At 34.5% G+C, this 12,234-nt stretch overlaps 1 protein-coding gene and 1 long non-coding RNA gene across 2 annotated transcripts; both read right to left on the bottom strand.

Moving 5' to 3' along the window:
* Positions 1-914: 914 nt before the first annotated feature.
* LOC136273379 (uncharacterized) lies at positions 915-4,965 on the bottom strand. Its single transcript, XR_010711572.1, has 3 exons — positions 4,866-4,965; positions 2,358-2,458; positions 915-1,878 (listed from the first exon to the last, which is right to left on the bottom strand). It is a non-coding gene; the product is annotated as an uncharacterized lncRNA (long non-coding RNA).
* Positions 4,966-8,643: 3,678 nt separating this feature from the next.
* Positions 8,644-11,695, bottom strand: LOC136273928 (uncharacterized). Its single transcript, XM_066079655.1, has 2 exons — positions 11,532-11,695; positions 8,644-11,001 (listed from the first exon to the last, which is right to left on the bottom strand). Exons 1-2 carry the CDS (start codon positions 11,544-11,546, stop codon positions 9,181-9,183), a joined length of 1,836 nt encoding a protein of 611 aa, XP_065935727.1. The 5' UTR covers positions 11,547-11,695; the 3' UTR covers positions 8,644-9,180.
* Between the last annotated feature and the right edge of the window lie 539 nt (positions 11,696-12,234).

Raw genomic sequence — 12,234 nt, forward strand, 5'->3', positions numbered from 1 at the left:
CATTACACACATGTTCAACTTTCAGCATTGTCTATAAAAATAATAAATCGGCAAAACGAAACTTAACCTGTACAGATGAATGCAGATATATATGTATGCAACCTGGGAGTGTAGAAACATTGATTTTAATCCTTACTGGATTTCCAAAAATATATTTAATAAAATCTGAACTAAAAACGTGAGGGAGAAACCCTACTATGGGGGAAAAGCTACTATATAGTAGCTTTTCCCCCCGGGGGAAGGCTACTATATAGTAGGTTTTCCAGGGGGGGGGGGGGGGAAAGCTACTGTGGGGGAAAAACTGCCATACAACACCGGACCCATTCTGTGCATCGGTAAGTATTTCATTTTCTGTAATGTTGTATGGGACACTTTCATGTTGTGACGTAGTATTTATCGAAATAAACAATATAATCGAGTGTAATTTTATAAAAAACTTCTTTCCTAATACTGTTACTTAACAGCGTGGTGCAGTAGGTTAGAGGGATCACTACGAATCTGTTTATCAAGTGTTTGAATATCGCTGTGGATTTCAAAATTTTCATTTTTCCCAAAAATTTTAAAACGCATTTTTTGGGGGGTAAAATATTGTAAAATTTAAAAATCTTAAACCAGTGAAAGTATTTGAATTTCAATGTACTTTAATCACATTCATATCGATAGATGTCTCATACCACCTGAAACTGAACTATGATGATTTAGCCGATTCCTCGCGACAGTGTTACACTGCAAAGTAAGATGTACGCCAAAACAATTGAGACCTCTACAGTGACATGCTTTGAACTTTTAGAGGATCTGCGTCTTATACAGGGGTTGTAATGATAGCCGCGATGAAATAAAGATAAGGCGAACAATTCCTTTGACGATTAAAAAGATTGTCCTTTCCACATGTTTATTTATTTAAACAATATTTTATTATGTAAAAAATATTACATAATAGGATTGGGCAGCAGGCAATCTGCCTATTTCAGCCCTCTCCTTTAACAGTCAATTTGACAAACATTGATGGTACAATGTAACAATAGAATATAGTTGAGAAAAACAAAGGAAAAATAAGTGGAATTAAGATGTTTCACATGTATCATTGCAAGTCTTTATAAAAAAAAATTATTAAAAAAATTGAGACCTGTCAATCATTAATAATTTGAACTTAATTAAAAGATAAAATGATTCTCATTTACATCACTTTCAGATTGTTGCGCCTCGAGATGCTCCTACATGCGTCATGATGGAAATCTATCTGTTAGGGGTAATCAATAATCACAAACAGTAGACATCATATTTTCAGATACTTTGCTCTCGTACTTTCGATATCTAAAGTTTTGCTCTCTTAAAAGTGAATTGAAAATACATGTACAGTTAAACTTCGGTATCTCGAACACCGGTATTTCGAATACCACGGATATCTCGACGTATGTCTGTGGGGGCCATTTTTACTATCTAAGTGATTGAAAATACATGTATATAGATTACTCAGGAAAATAAGTTCATTTAGTGCCTAAAGTCAGTAACCACTTGCAAAAATTGGCATTGATTTCCAAAAAGGCTACCGTAATAAATGAAGCAGTGTCTTATTTTAGTCAATTTGGGCGAAGATGGGTATAATACGACCGTCTACACACTAACAAGGTATACAAATGAGCACACCAACACACTCTAAATACAAATAAAAATATGTACTTAGACAATGACGCCTTATTAACTATTACCTGCAGAAATGTTCCTTCAGAATGAACGAGTCCCCAAATTATCGCAACAGGAACCGGTAACATTGGTAGAATGGGGAAAAAACTGGCCGATGGCAATGGCGAAGTCTGGATACGTGTAGCTAGCCGAGTTAGGAGGACCGTAATTGGCACATATTGTCAAAAAGAGGGACTACATGGTAAGAAAAGAATTGTAAGACTTCACAAAATCACCGCGAAAGATGACAACATTTAAAATCTTCAAACGGCATAAAAATAAATACATACGTACATGTACTCTAAGGATTACCTAAACGTTTTAGTTTGAACAAAAACAAGAAACAAATAATTTTACTTATAAATTTTTTTAGCATAAATAATTATAAATAGTGAAATTATTGGCTTTTATGTCGATAACTCTTTAAAGGAGAAACATAAAAAAATAATTAAATATAGATTTATTGAAGGTAAAAAAAAAATCTGAAATAATGTTAATGTTGTATTACAGAATGGAGGGTTTTTGCTAGAAAAAATATCGATCATGAAGTGCACGAAAAAAGACGCGCCTTTAACCGAGAATTGCCGAGTTTTACAAAATTTCTTTTAACCGCATTTTTTTTCAGTTTGTAGGGGTTTTGGCAGTTTATTGAAATGTTTAGCACAAATTCTTACCAACATGACAATCGGAGTAATCAAGCACCAGCCGATTATCATCATTAAGGGGATTGATTTCCCTATCATCATCTGTATATCCCGATTAAAACGTTCTGCGCCTTAAACGAAAAAAACCACATTTAATACAATTATACAAAGGTTTGATTTGCATAATAAAATATGTTCAAATCAAATCAAAGGTTTGATTTGAACATATTTAATTGTATATATAATTTATAATGTGTTTGAACATAAGTTCTAGCCACTTACTACATCCTAATACATATATAAGGTTTTTTATAAAAATGATCAAAGCTATCCCTTTACATGCTACACCAAGTAAAGATAATGTTAAAGTATCTAAACAAATGTGTTATACATCAACTTACAAAAATAATGTTGAAAAACGTTAAGCTTTATTGATACGAGTTGAATATGGTTTTTCATAACAACATGTTTACACCCACGGAGTATATTTCCCTCCATTTCTTAGAAATTGATTGTAATTCATGCATGCGAAATCTACGCAATCCAACGCATGTAGCTGTCTGCGTAAGAATATACGTACTCTTGTAACTTTTAGATTCTGTTTTAGATGGATTGTTTAGCTTTTTATATAATAGTAGTTATAATTAATAATTTTCACATCGTTAATAAATGCTTTCAAAAAGTAATACTTTGGATTATTTCTTAAACGATCGATACTAAAGCTACACCAAGAGCATGAACTCAACAGACTTGCACCTCGGACTGACCTCTGACTTTAAAGTAGACTGTACTTATAGTCTGTACTGTACAACGCAAAACTACTAACTAAAAGTGGCGGTCGTGCACTTGGACAAATCATCGCTAATATACATAATAACAAATATTCTGGTTTTACGTCGTACGAAAAACTATTTTCCTCGTGCGTTGCCCCTATCCTAGACTATGAAACTGGTGTGTGGGGCTACCGTGTGAGGCTACCGTATAGACAATATACAGAACAGGGCAATGAAATACTTCCTGGGGGTACACAGATTTACACCAATTTTGTTCCTTAACGGTGACGTAGGCTGGCTTCCGAGTCAATTTCGACGGTGGTTCTGCATGTTGAGATACTGGAACAAGCTTATGTGTTTTGAGGATGACCGAATAACAAAGATGGCCTATACTCTGGACTATGAACGATGCCGTGATAACTGGTGCAGTGAAGTGAAACACATTATGAACCAGACTGGACCAAGCCAATATTACGACACCAAATGCGCTATTGATTTGGGGTTGGTGGAATCACATCTTACGAATTTCTACTCGGAAATATTGAAAGAATCCTTGGAGAAAGTACCAAAATTGCGGACGCACAAGACCTTCAAGACCGATTTCAGCTTAGGAAACGCTTAATCTGAGCAAAGTGGAAAGATCACACATGTCTAAACTTAGAGCAGGGATCCTACCATTAAGAATCGGGTCAGGACGATAAGTAGAAGAACCTCCAAACGAGCGATTGGGTAGTCTTTGTACCCAACAAGTAATTGAAAATGAACGACACTTTGTGTTTGACTGTCCGTTTTTTAACCAGTGTCGCCTCGACATCCTTGGCGAACAGCTGCTATCACCAGCACTATCGAACCGTGATAGACAATATGTGTTTACCTTTTTAATGAGCCATAAATCTAGACAATTATCAAAATTCGTTTTAAAAGCATGCCGAATTCGGAGACAATTTCTTTATAGATAATTTATTCATTTGAGGATATTCACTTTGATGTAACATTGTAATTTAATATGTACCATAACCCCACTATAAGTTAATAATTTATACACCTTATATAACTCGTGACGGACTATAATTTCTGATATTACCAAAGGTGACTTAAATGCCCAATGGGCCGGGTGCCCAATATTCATGTACAAGTAGTTGTTATAAAATTTGTATCATACGTCACAATTGTACATAATATGCACATGTCACTATAATAAATAATTTACTTACTTATTTATAGTCACAATGGCAACCTTCAGATATCGAAAATTGGTTATACCTTAATATGTGTAACCTTTTTAAATGAAAATAATTATAATTAACGTACTTTTACTCGTATTAGTGGATAGTTGATAAAATTATTCAAATAAAGTAAGTATAAACAATAAAATGTTTGCCATGGTGCTTTATTTGGGCTATGAAGATAGGTATACGTACCATCGCAGAAAATTATTAAATAACCCTCTAAAGTGGGTTCTGTACTTTTTTTCTGCAATGCTACATGTAGCTGCCTTCATAACTGCACAAAACACAAGAGGAAGCATTTTATTGTTTAATTAAATAATTTGTACTCGTGTTACAAATTTTTTTTAAGAAACAAAATATTTTCCAAAAATATAACAATAAGAGGTAACTGAAAGGTTCAAATGTGATTTACAATTTTGATTCGAAAATTTATGCAATGCATACTGTATTTACATGTAAACAATTACTTTATTTACAATTAATATTACAATACCATGAATTATTGGGTAAACAGGAAAAAAGAATTCCTTGCTTACCGTAGATCCAGGATATTATGATACACTCTAAGAGGGCCGCAAACGTAATGGATAAACTTGGAGCGTACCAATCTATCAGCTGGATTATGTTAATCCCACCCTAGAGTAAAAAAAAATATTCACTGCAATGGATACAAGTGCATGTAAATGATGAGAAATAACGATAAAAAGACATTACTTTACAGAACAGTTGTAAATAAAGGAAGTTATATTACATAAATTGATTATTTGTAGATTTTACAAATCTTGAAAATGAAAAAAAAATTACGTTTTTTGTTAAAAGAATTCCCAACACAAAGCAAATGGTACACAAAAATGCCGTTAAGAGAACTCTGTGTGAATTCATTTGCTTTGGAAATATGTCAGCACGCCACTAGAAACCGTCTCTACATTCGCAAACTAAAAGAGATAAGTAAATAAGTAATCAAAAGAGTAATAGATATTTAAACAGATGGATTAATAGGGATCTGTAACACTTTTTTTAAAATGTACCATTGTCTATCTGTTTCTTTTGAACAGCTTTAACCTCAAAATCAGAACATCCCAGGACAGTTATGTTTTTCTCATTTAGGTGTTTGAATTTTAATTCTTATTCTCCAGACCATTTTATATGAAATAAAATACCCAAAAATTAATTCAGAGTTGTATTGAAAAAGTTGCCAAGTGTTGGTAACGCTGTGGGTAATAGAACGGAATAAAAACTGCGTCTTAACCAATCAGATTTCAGTATTTAACATGAAAGTATTAAAGTTGCACGGTGACTCAAAATAGACGTGCTACTTGAAATTTCATCATACGGAAGGTTTCACGCATCAAATGCCATCACCTATCAATTTACAAGTCATTAAAACTCATCCGGAAATTGCACATGTAAACAAACCGAGTTGCTTTGAACATTGGTAAAGTGTTACGTGATTGCGATTTCTGTCTAAAAATAGTTACATTTGGTTTGACAAACTGAAAAAATAATTTGAATTTGAAGCTATTCGATGTCTGTGGCAAGGATTATACATTAATAAAGAATACATCTTAACAAATATATAATTCTTGTAGACATCATGTTTCAATGAGAGGTTTCTGGCTCATGATGTATGCCACGCTGCAGTATTTACATTCCCCTGCGCTGGCGTGGCTATGAAGCGGAAGGAAAACTCAATATTTATGTGTTGTCCCAACGCTTAATTCTATTTCTTAATTCTATTTTTCTCTTTTTATTTTGATTAACTTACTTTTTATTACCGCAATTTTTCAAAAGTTAATCTTTTCATATGTTATATAAAATACGTGTAAATGGAATTCGTGTAAAAATTCGAGATTTGCTAAATCCTTGGTTTGTGCGTCACCGGTTCCCTTTAAAGGGGCATGGTCACGATTTTGGTCAAAAATTATTTTTCCGATTTGAATAATTACAATGCTTCAGTGAGGCATTCTTAATAGGCAAACAAAATTTGAGTGTCATTTGTTAAGTTATAAGCGAGTTACAGAGCTTACAATTTTTTGACATGTAAACAAAGATTTCGTTTACATATTGAATGTTGAAGTAAAAATTTCAAATCAAGACCTAAAATGAATGTGTTAAACGTTAGGAACTGTTTATAAATGCTTAAAATGAATAAGAAGATAGAAAAATAAGCTTGAAAAAGGTTTTTAATTGGTATATTGAACCTATGTAAACAAAAACAGGGCACGAGCCTAGCTTGTGAGCTCTGTATCTTGCTTAAAACTTAAAGACTGACTCTCAAATTTCATTTGATCATTAGAAATGCATTTCTAAAGCATTGTAAATAATAAAAATAGAATAATAGAATTTGATGGAAATCGTGACCATGCCCCTTTAAAGGAATAAGGTATCAGTTTTGGATGTATATCGGGATAAGAATACCGGTTGGTCACGTGATCAAATCCCATGTAGCCCGAATGAATTTATGGAAGATTTAATCACGTACCAACCCCTATTTATATCCCGATACACATCAAAAAATGATATTTTATATCTTATAATTACATATGTTGCAATTATGACGATAATATGGCTTCATACTAATTTTGTGATGACCCAAAAAGCCGCTTTGATTAACATGACGTAACAACAAGTATTCAACAAGCAAAATATTTGAACTCACATAAAGTACAAAGGCTCAAAAAAGAAAACTATTCTGCGTCTGAAAATAGAAAAAAAACAATTAAATGTAGTTAATTATAAAATTTTTGTTATCATAAAAATTTGTAACTGAAGGTCTTATTTCTCCAATAATATCAATCAACTCCTCCTCAAATCCCCACTAAGTCAAATTAAACATAGTATCTTGTTAAATAAAAACCAAATTTGAATATCAGCCTCTTAAAAACAATCTGAGTTAACAAAATATACTTATTAGTCATCAAGATGTATGCTGTATACAGGGAACTATTCGCTCCGTCTTATTTTCGCCACTTCCGCTCTCGTTGTAAGCGGGCTTATTTAAGACTGGGCAAATTCCAAGGTCTCAAATTATCTCTCTTTAAACACAAAATTTAAAAATGTGTTTGGTAATTCAAGACGGGACGAAAATGTAAGCAAATTTAAATGGGTGGAAATTCTACGGGGCGAAAAAGAATGTTGCATTTCAAATTCTCATTTCAAAGTTGAACTGGAAAAAACCTAATAAAAAATAAAGACATTATGCACACACTTAAGAGGAGTAGATTGTGGGGGCCATAACATGTCATTTTATATTCCAACAATTGAACATTTGCGTGAACAAGTGCGTGAATTTGTGGCCAAAGTCTCAAATTTAAACAACACATTTTGTTGTGACTAAAATGGCTCAGTGGTTAGAGCACCAGTCATTATTTAGTTCATAGTATTAGGGTTTTAAGGTTTTGGCTTCAATACCACCAAAACATTAGGATCTACATTTTTTTATCTTTAATGGTAAAATATTCTAAACTGAATATAGATAGAAATTTTCCTTTGGTAAACTTGTAGTATAACATATTAAATATACTAAATTGAAAAAAAAATTGACATAGTATTTTACGACTAAACCAAATGGGCATTTGCGCTATCTTACCCCCCCCCCTCCCCCATCTTCTTTAATTTACTGTTTATGTAGATATATTAATATTATGAAAAACATTTTGAAATTTCCATCAAACGAGGTTTTCGCAAAGGTGTTTTGCAGAAGTAAAGAATCCATTAAATACCAATATGTTTTTAAACATATATTTAAAAAAACAATTTTCATTTTAAAATTATGCCTTTTTACCTATACATGGGCAGATCATTTTACCATTTCAATATTGCATTATTGACAATAATAATACAATATCGAGTAAATATCGAACGTATCTCTATCACTTGTGCTATGTCGACAAAGTCAACTTTGCATAGATAAATTTAACTAAGTTAATATAATATCTGGTAAACATTGATTGCATCTTTATCTCTTCGTTATGTCGACAAAGTCAACATAGTATAATCGACAATAGATACAATATCGAGTAACATCCCTTGCATCTTTATTTCTGTATACAGGGTTATTTTTGCCCTTCTACACTTGCAAACAGTTTCGCCCCGTCTTGAATTCGCTCAGACACAAGTGTGTTTTAAGAGTGATAATTTGAGACAATGCATTTCGCCCAGTTTATAATGCGCCCGCTCGTAACGAGTGCGAAAGGGGCGAAAATAAAACGGGAGCGAATATTTCCCTGTATACAGTATTTTTTTCCATTGTGTTGACACTGTCAACATCGCATGATTGACTGTTGAGACAGTACCAGCCGTACTGAGTATCCTCGTGTGCCCAGTAGTCGTGCGCTTAAGAAATAATCTGATTTATTGAGCGGTTAAATTAAATTAAGGATTATTTGTCAAGATAATTAAACTTACTGAACTGTATTCTGATTTTCTGTGTATCTAAAATACATTAAAGTGCTTTAAACAGCTTATTATCGAGGCCGAAACGAAGCGAGGAATTATGGTCGCCATCTTTGTTTGGAACCAGTAGTCGTGCACCCGGATATGTTAGCAAAAAATGAGGCCAAGAAAAGTAAATTTTGTGTAGTTGGTAACTTTTTCATTTTGATGTCACAAATAACATATCAAATATATTCTTAAATATCAACATATTCCAACAAATGCTATGAAAAGTTAACAATAAGTTAAATAAATTATGCTTCATAATCTTGGTGAATTTCATCATTTCCCAACTTATGATACAGTCATATACAGGTTAATTTGTATTTCAAGATAACAGATATTTGATACTATCTTAAGAATCACATTAATTTATAAAGATCAAGGTATACACAAATTTAAAACTCAAATTCTACTCTATTTACAGTGAGGGCATAGATAGTGATCCCCTATCCGGACTACTCTGATGTCAGTGCAGTAATTTAAGTGCACCCAATGTCTACATTTGTCACACTGTACCCACTTTACAAAAATAAGGGATGTGCTATTTCGAACAGCGTGTGGGGTGAACATTTTACAGATACAACACAATTCTTCCTCAGAAATAGAGACGTCCTCAGAGTCTTCGGATAGGAAGTATTGCCTTGAAGATGTGTTGTCAATTGGCTGCACATTGGAGGGTCCAGGTTCCTGTGAATGACCTTTTGTTTGAGGAGATGTTTTCCTCTTCTTGTTTCCACACTTTGGACTTTTACCATTCTTCGTAGAGGTGGTAGGGAGTGTCTGATTTTTTATGTTTTTTCTCTGTTTTGGGGCTGCTGCTGCTGAAACATGCTCCATAATTTTTGCTGATACCTCCGGCTCAGTAATTGCTCTGCCTGATGTAATCTTGCTCAAGGTTTTGCGTTCTTTTTTGGCCTTTAATCCCTCGGATTTTATACGAACAAGCTCTCTAGTTCGCTCTGCAAAAAAATCCTGACTGTTGTTGTTTTCATCTGCATCCAAATCAGAGTCGCTCTTGTCTTCTTCCTCGTTCCTTTGAGTCAATACCGAAGAAGGGGCAAGAGCTTCTGCTGGCACCACATCAGCATTAAAAGGATAAATTCCACACTTGCGGAAGGCAGACTGAAGATTTTGAGCTGATAAAGCTTTGCTGTATGCCTGGCATGCTAGGGCACAAATATCCTGTTTGGTGATTACTGTTGATGTTGCTCTCATCTTTTGGTGGCACAAATTGTTATAAATTTTCTGTAAAGGGCCATAGCAACCAACATCCATGGGCTGAAGAATATGACTAGTGTGCGCTGGCAAAACATGCAACACGATATTGTGTTCCTTTGCCCATTCAACAGCTGCAACTGAAACGTGAGACCTATGCCCATCTAATAGCAGCAGAACTGGTTCATCGAGTCCACCAGGAACATAATGAACAAAGTGGCTCTGTAAATACTGAAGAAATATAACAGAGTTTGACCATCCACTCTCTGTGACATCACCAGCTGCTCCAGGTGTTGAGCCTTCCATCAACTCGGACCTCATCCGCATACCAGGAAAGACAAAATATGGTGGAATGGCAACCCCAGAGGCACTACCACATCCCAGAATGGTAACCGTAGAGGATTTTCCTGTTGTTACAGCTTGTGGCGTGTCTCCAGTGCCGGATACCACATGAGGAGGTGCATGGTTGAGTGTGATCCCCTTCTCGTCCACATTAAAAATTCTATGGGGCTTATCAAATAAGTTGTACTTTGTGAGGATCGACGACAGTTCAACAAAGTATCGTTGTACATTTCCTGGATTCGATGATTTTGCGCGTTGATACTCAAATGCCCGTGGCTTAACAACCTTCAGATCTGGCCAACGCTTCATGAACCCTCTAAACCATTTTAATGTGAGAGGTTTCTGCTGCTTGGTTCTCTTGCGTAGCTGAATGGCATAGTCAGATGCCATATTGGTCACCTCTTTTCGGGTATACCCAAAACCAAATGAGGCCATTGCTTTCAAATGCGAAACAAGCATAGCCTCCTCTTCTTGTCCAAGCAATGGTGCTGGCCCCATAGTTACCTTCTCCAGGTCTACCTTCCCTTTGACTCGGTCGCGAAGAGTTTGGGTTGGGACATTATACTGCTTTGCAGCTTTGCGAACACTTGTCCCTTTTTCTTTGACAGCTAGATATGCATTTATGAGTCGAGTTGGACTGTACTGTCTGAATTTAATTTTGGGTTTTTTCTTTGGGATCTAAAAATATGAAAAGGGATCTTTAATTTGACTTTTTAATTTTTCTTCTTAATACAAAGGAATTATTCTATTCAATGAATAGAATATTGAACATTTCTTATAGATTTAAACTGGACAAATATTTCCTGATTAAAATGTAAATTCATTCAAATAATTTCTTTTTTGTATAGTAAATAAAAATTCAAATATTTTTTAATTCAAATTAAAGGTATAAAAGTGTTTTTCCCTCAATTAAAATTATTGTTTTTAGCCCCTCTCTCAATTAAATTTATTCCTGCGTTATAATTACGTCTACAAAAAATGTAAGGAATATGAACATTTTCATAACCCAACAATTAAAATGTTTGGCCTGTAGAAACAATCGATACACATTGTGACCTCTACATTTGGATATGCTAATTAGCCATGTGCCTTTCATGTCTGGAATGTACGCTTCAACCCAGTAAACATGCATTTTTATAAATAGTAAATTTGGTATTAACAAAATGGCGGATATTTTACATAAAATATATGTTTCTATAATTTCCTACCTGTTTATTCCGCATATTTAACTCTTCGTTTCTGTTTATACGCACTTGATATCAACCTTTCAAAATCAGCCGTTTATGACGTAATATTTTCGCACGTGACCAAATACGACAACAAACAAGATGGCGCACGACTACAGGGCACGCACGACTATAGGACCTTCAACCATAAACATCGTTTGAATTTTTATTACTTCTAATGTCGGCGTTGTCAACATCGCATTATCAACAATGTTGATACATTATCGAGTAAACATCGCATGCATCTTAATTTCTTCTTCTATGTCGATATAGACAGCATCGCATGATTGACAATGGTAATACGATATCGAGTTAAAACGTGTGCATTTCCAACACTTCTTTTATGTGAACAGCGTCGACACTGTCGGCATTTAAAAAATCGACAATGTTGATAAGGCCAAGCAATTACACTGTCAACCTTGATTTTAATCAAGTCTTCTTTATAATCTAAATGCTTCAAAGAAAAAAAATTCACGTTGTCGTGAGACTAAATGTAAAAAGGATTGGATATGGAATCCGGATAGGGCCATGTAGTTCACTATCGCATAATCGCACCATCGCCGTTTGAGTAGATAGTGCGATGGTACGATAGTGCGATGACGATGATGCGATAGTGCGATGACGATGATGCGATGGTGCGATAGCGCGATGACGATGATGCAATGGCACGACAATGCGATGAAGA

This window comes from Magallana gigas, chromosome 3 (assembly GCF_963853765.1).
Source record: "Magallana gigas chromosome 3, xbMagGiga1.1, whole genome shotgun sequence".
Taxonomy (NCBI): domain Eukaryota; kingdom Metazoa; phylum Mollusca; class Bivalvia; order Ostreida; family Ostreidae; genus Magallana; species Magallana gigas.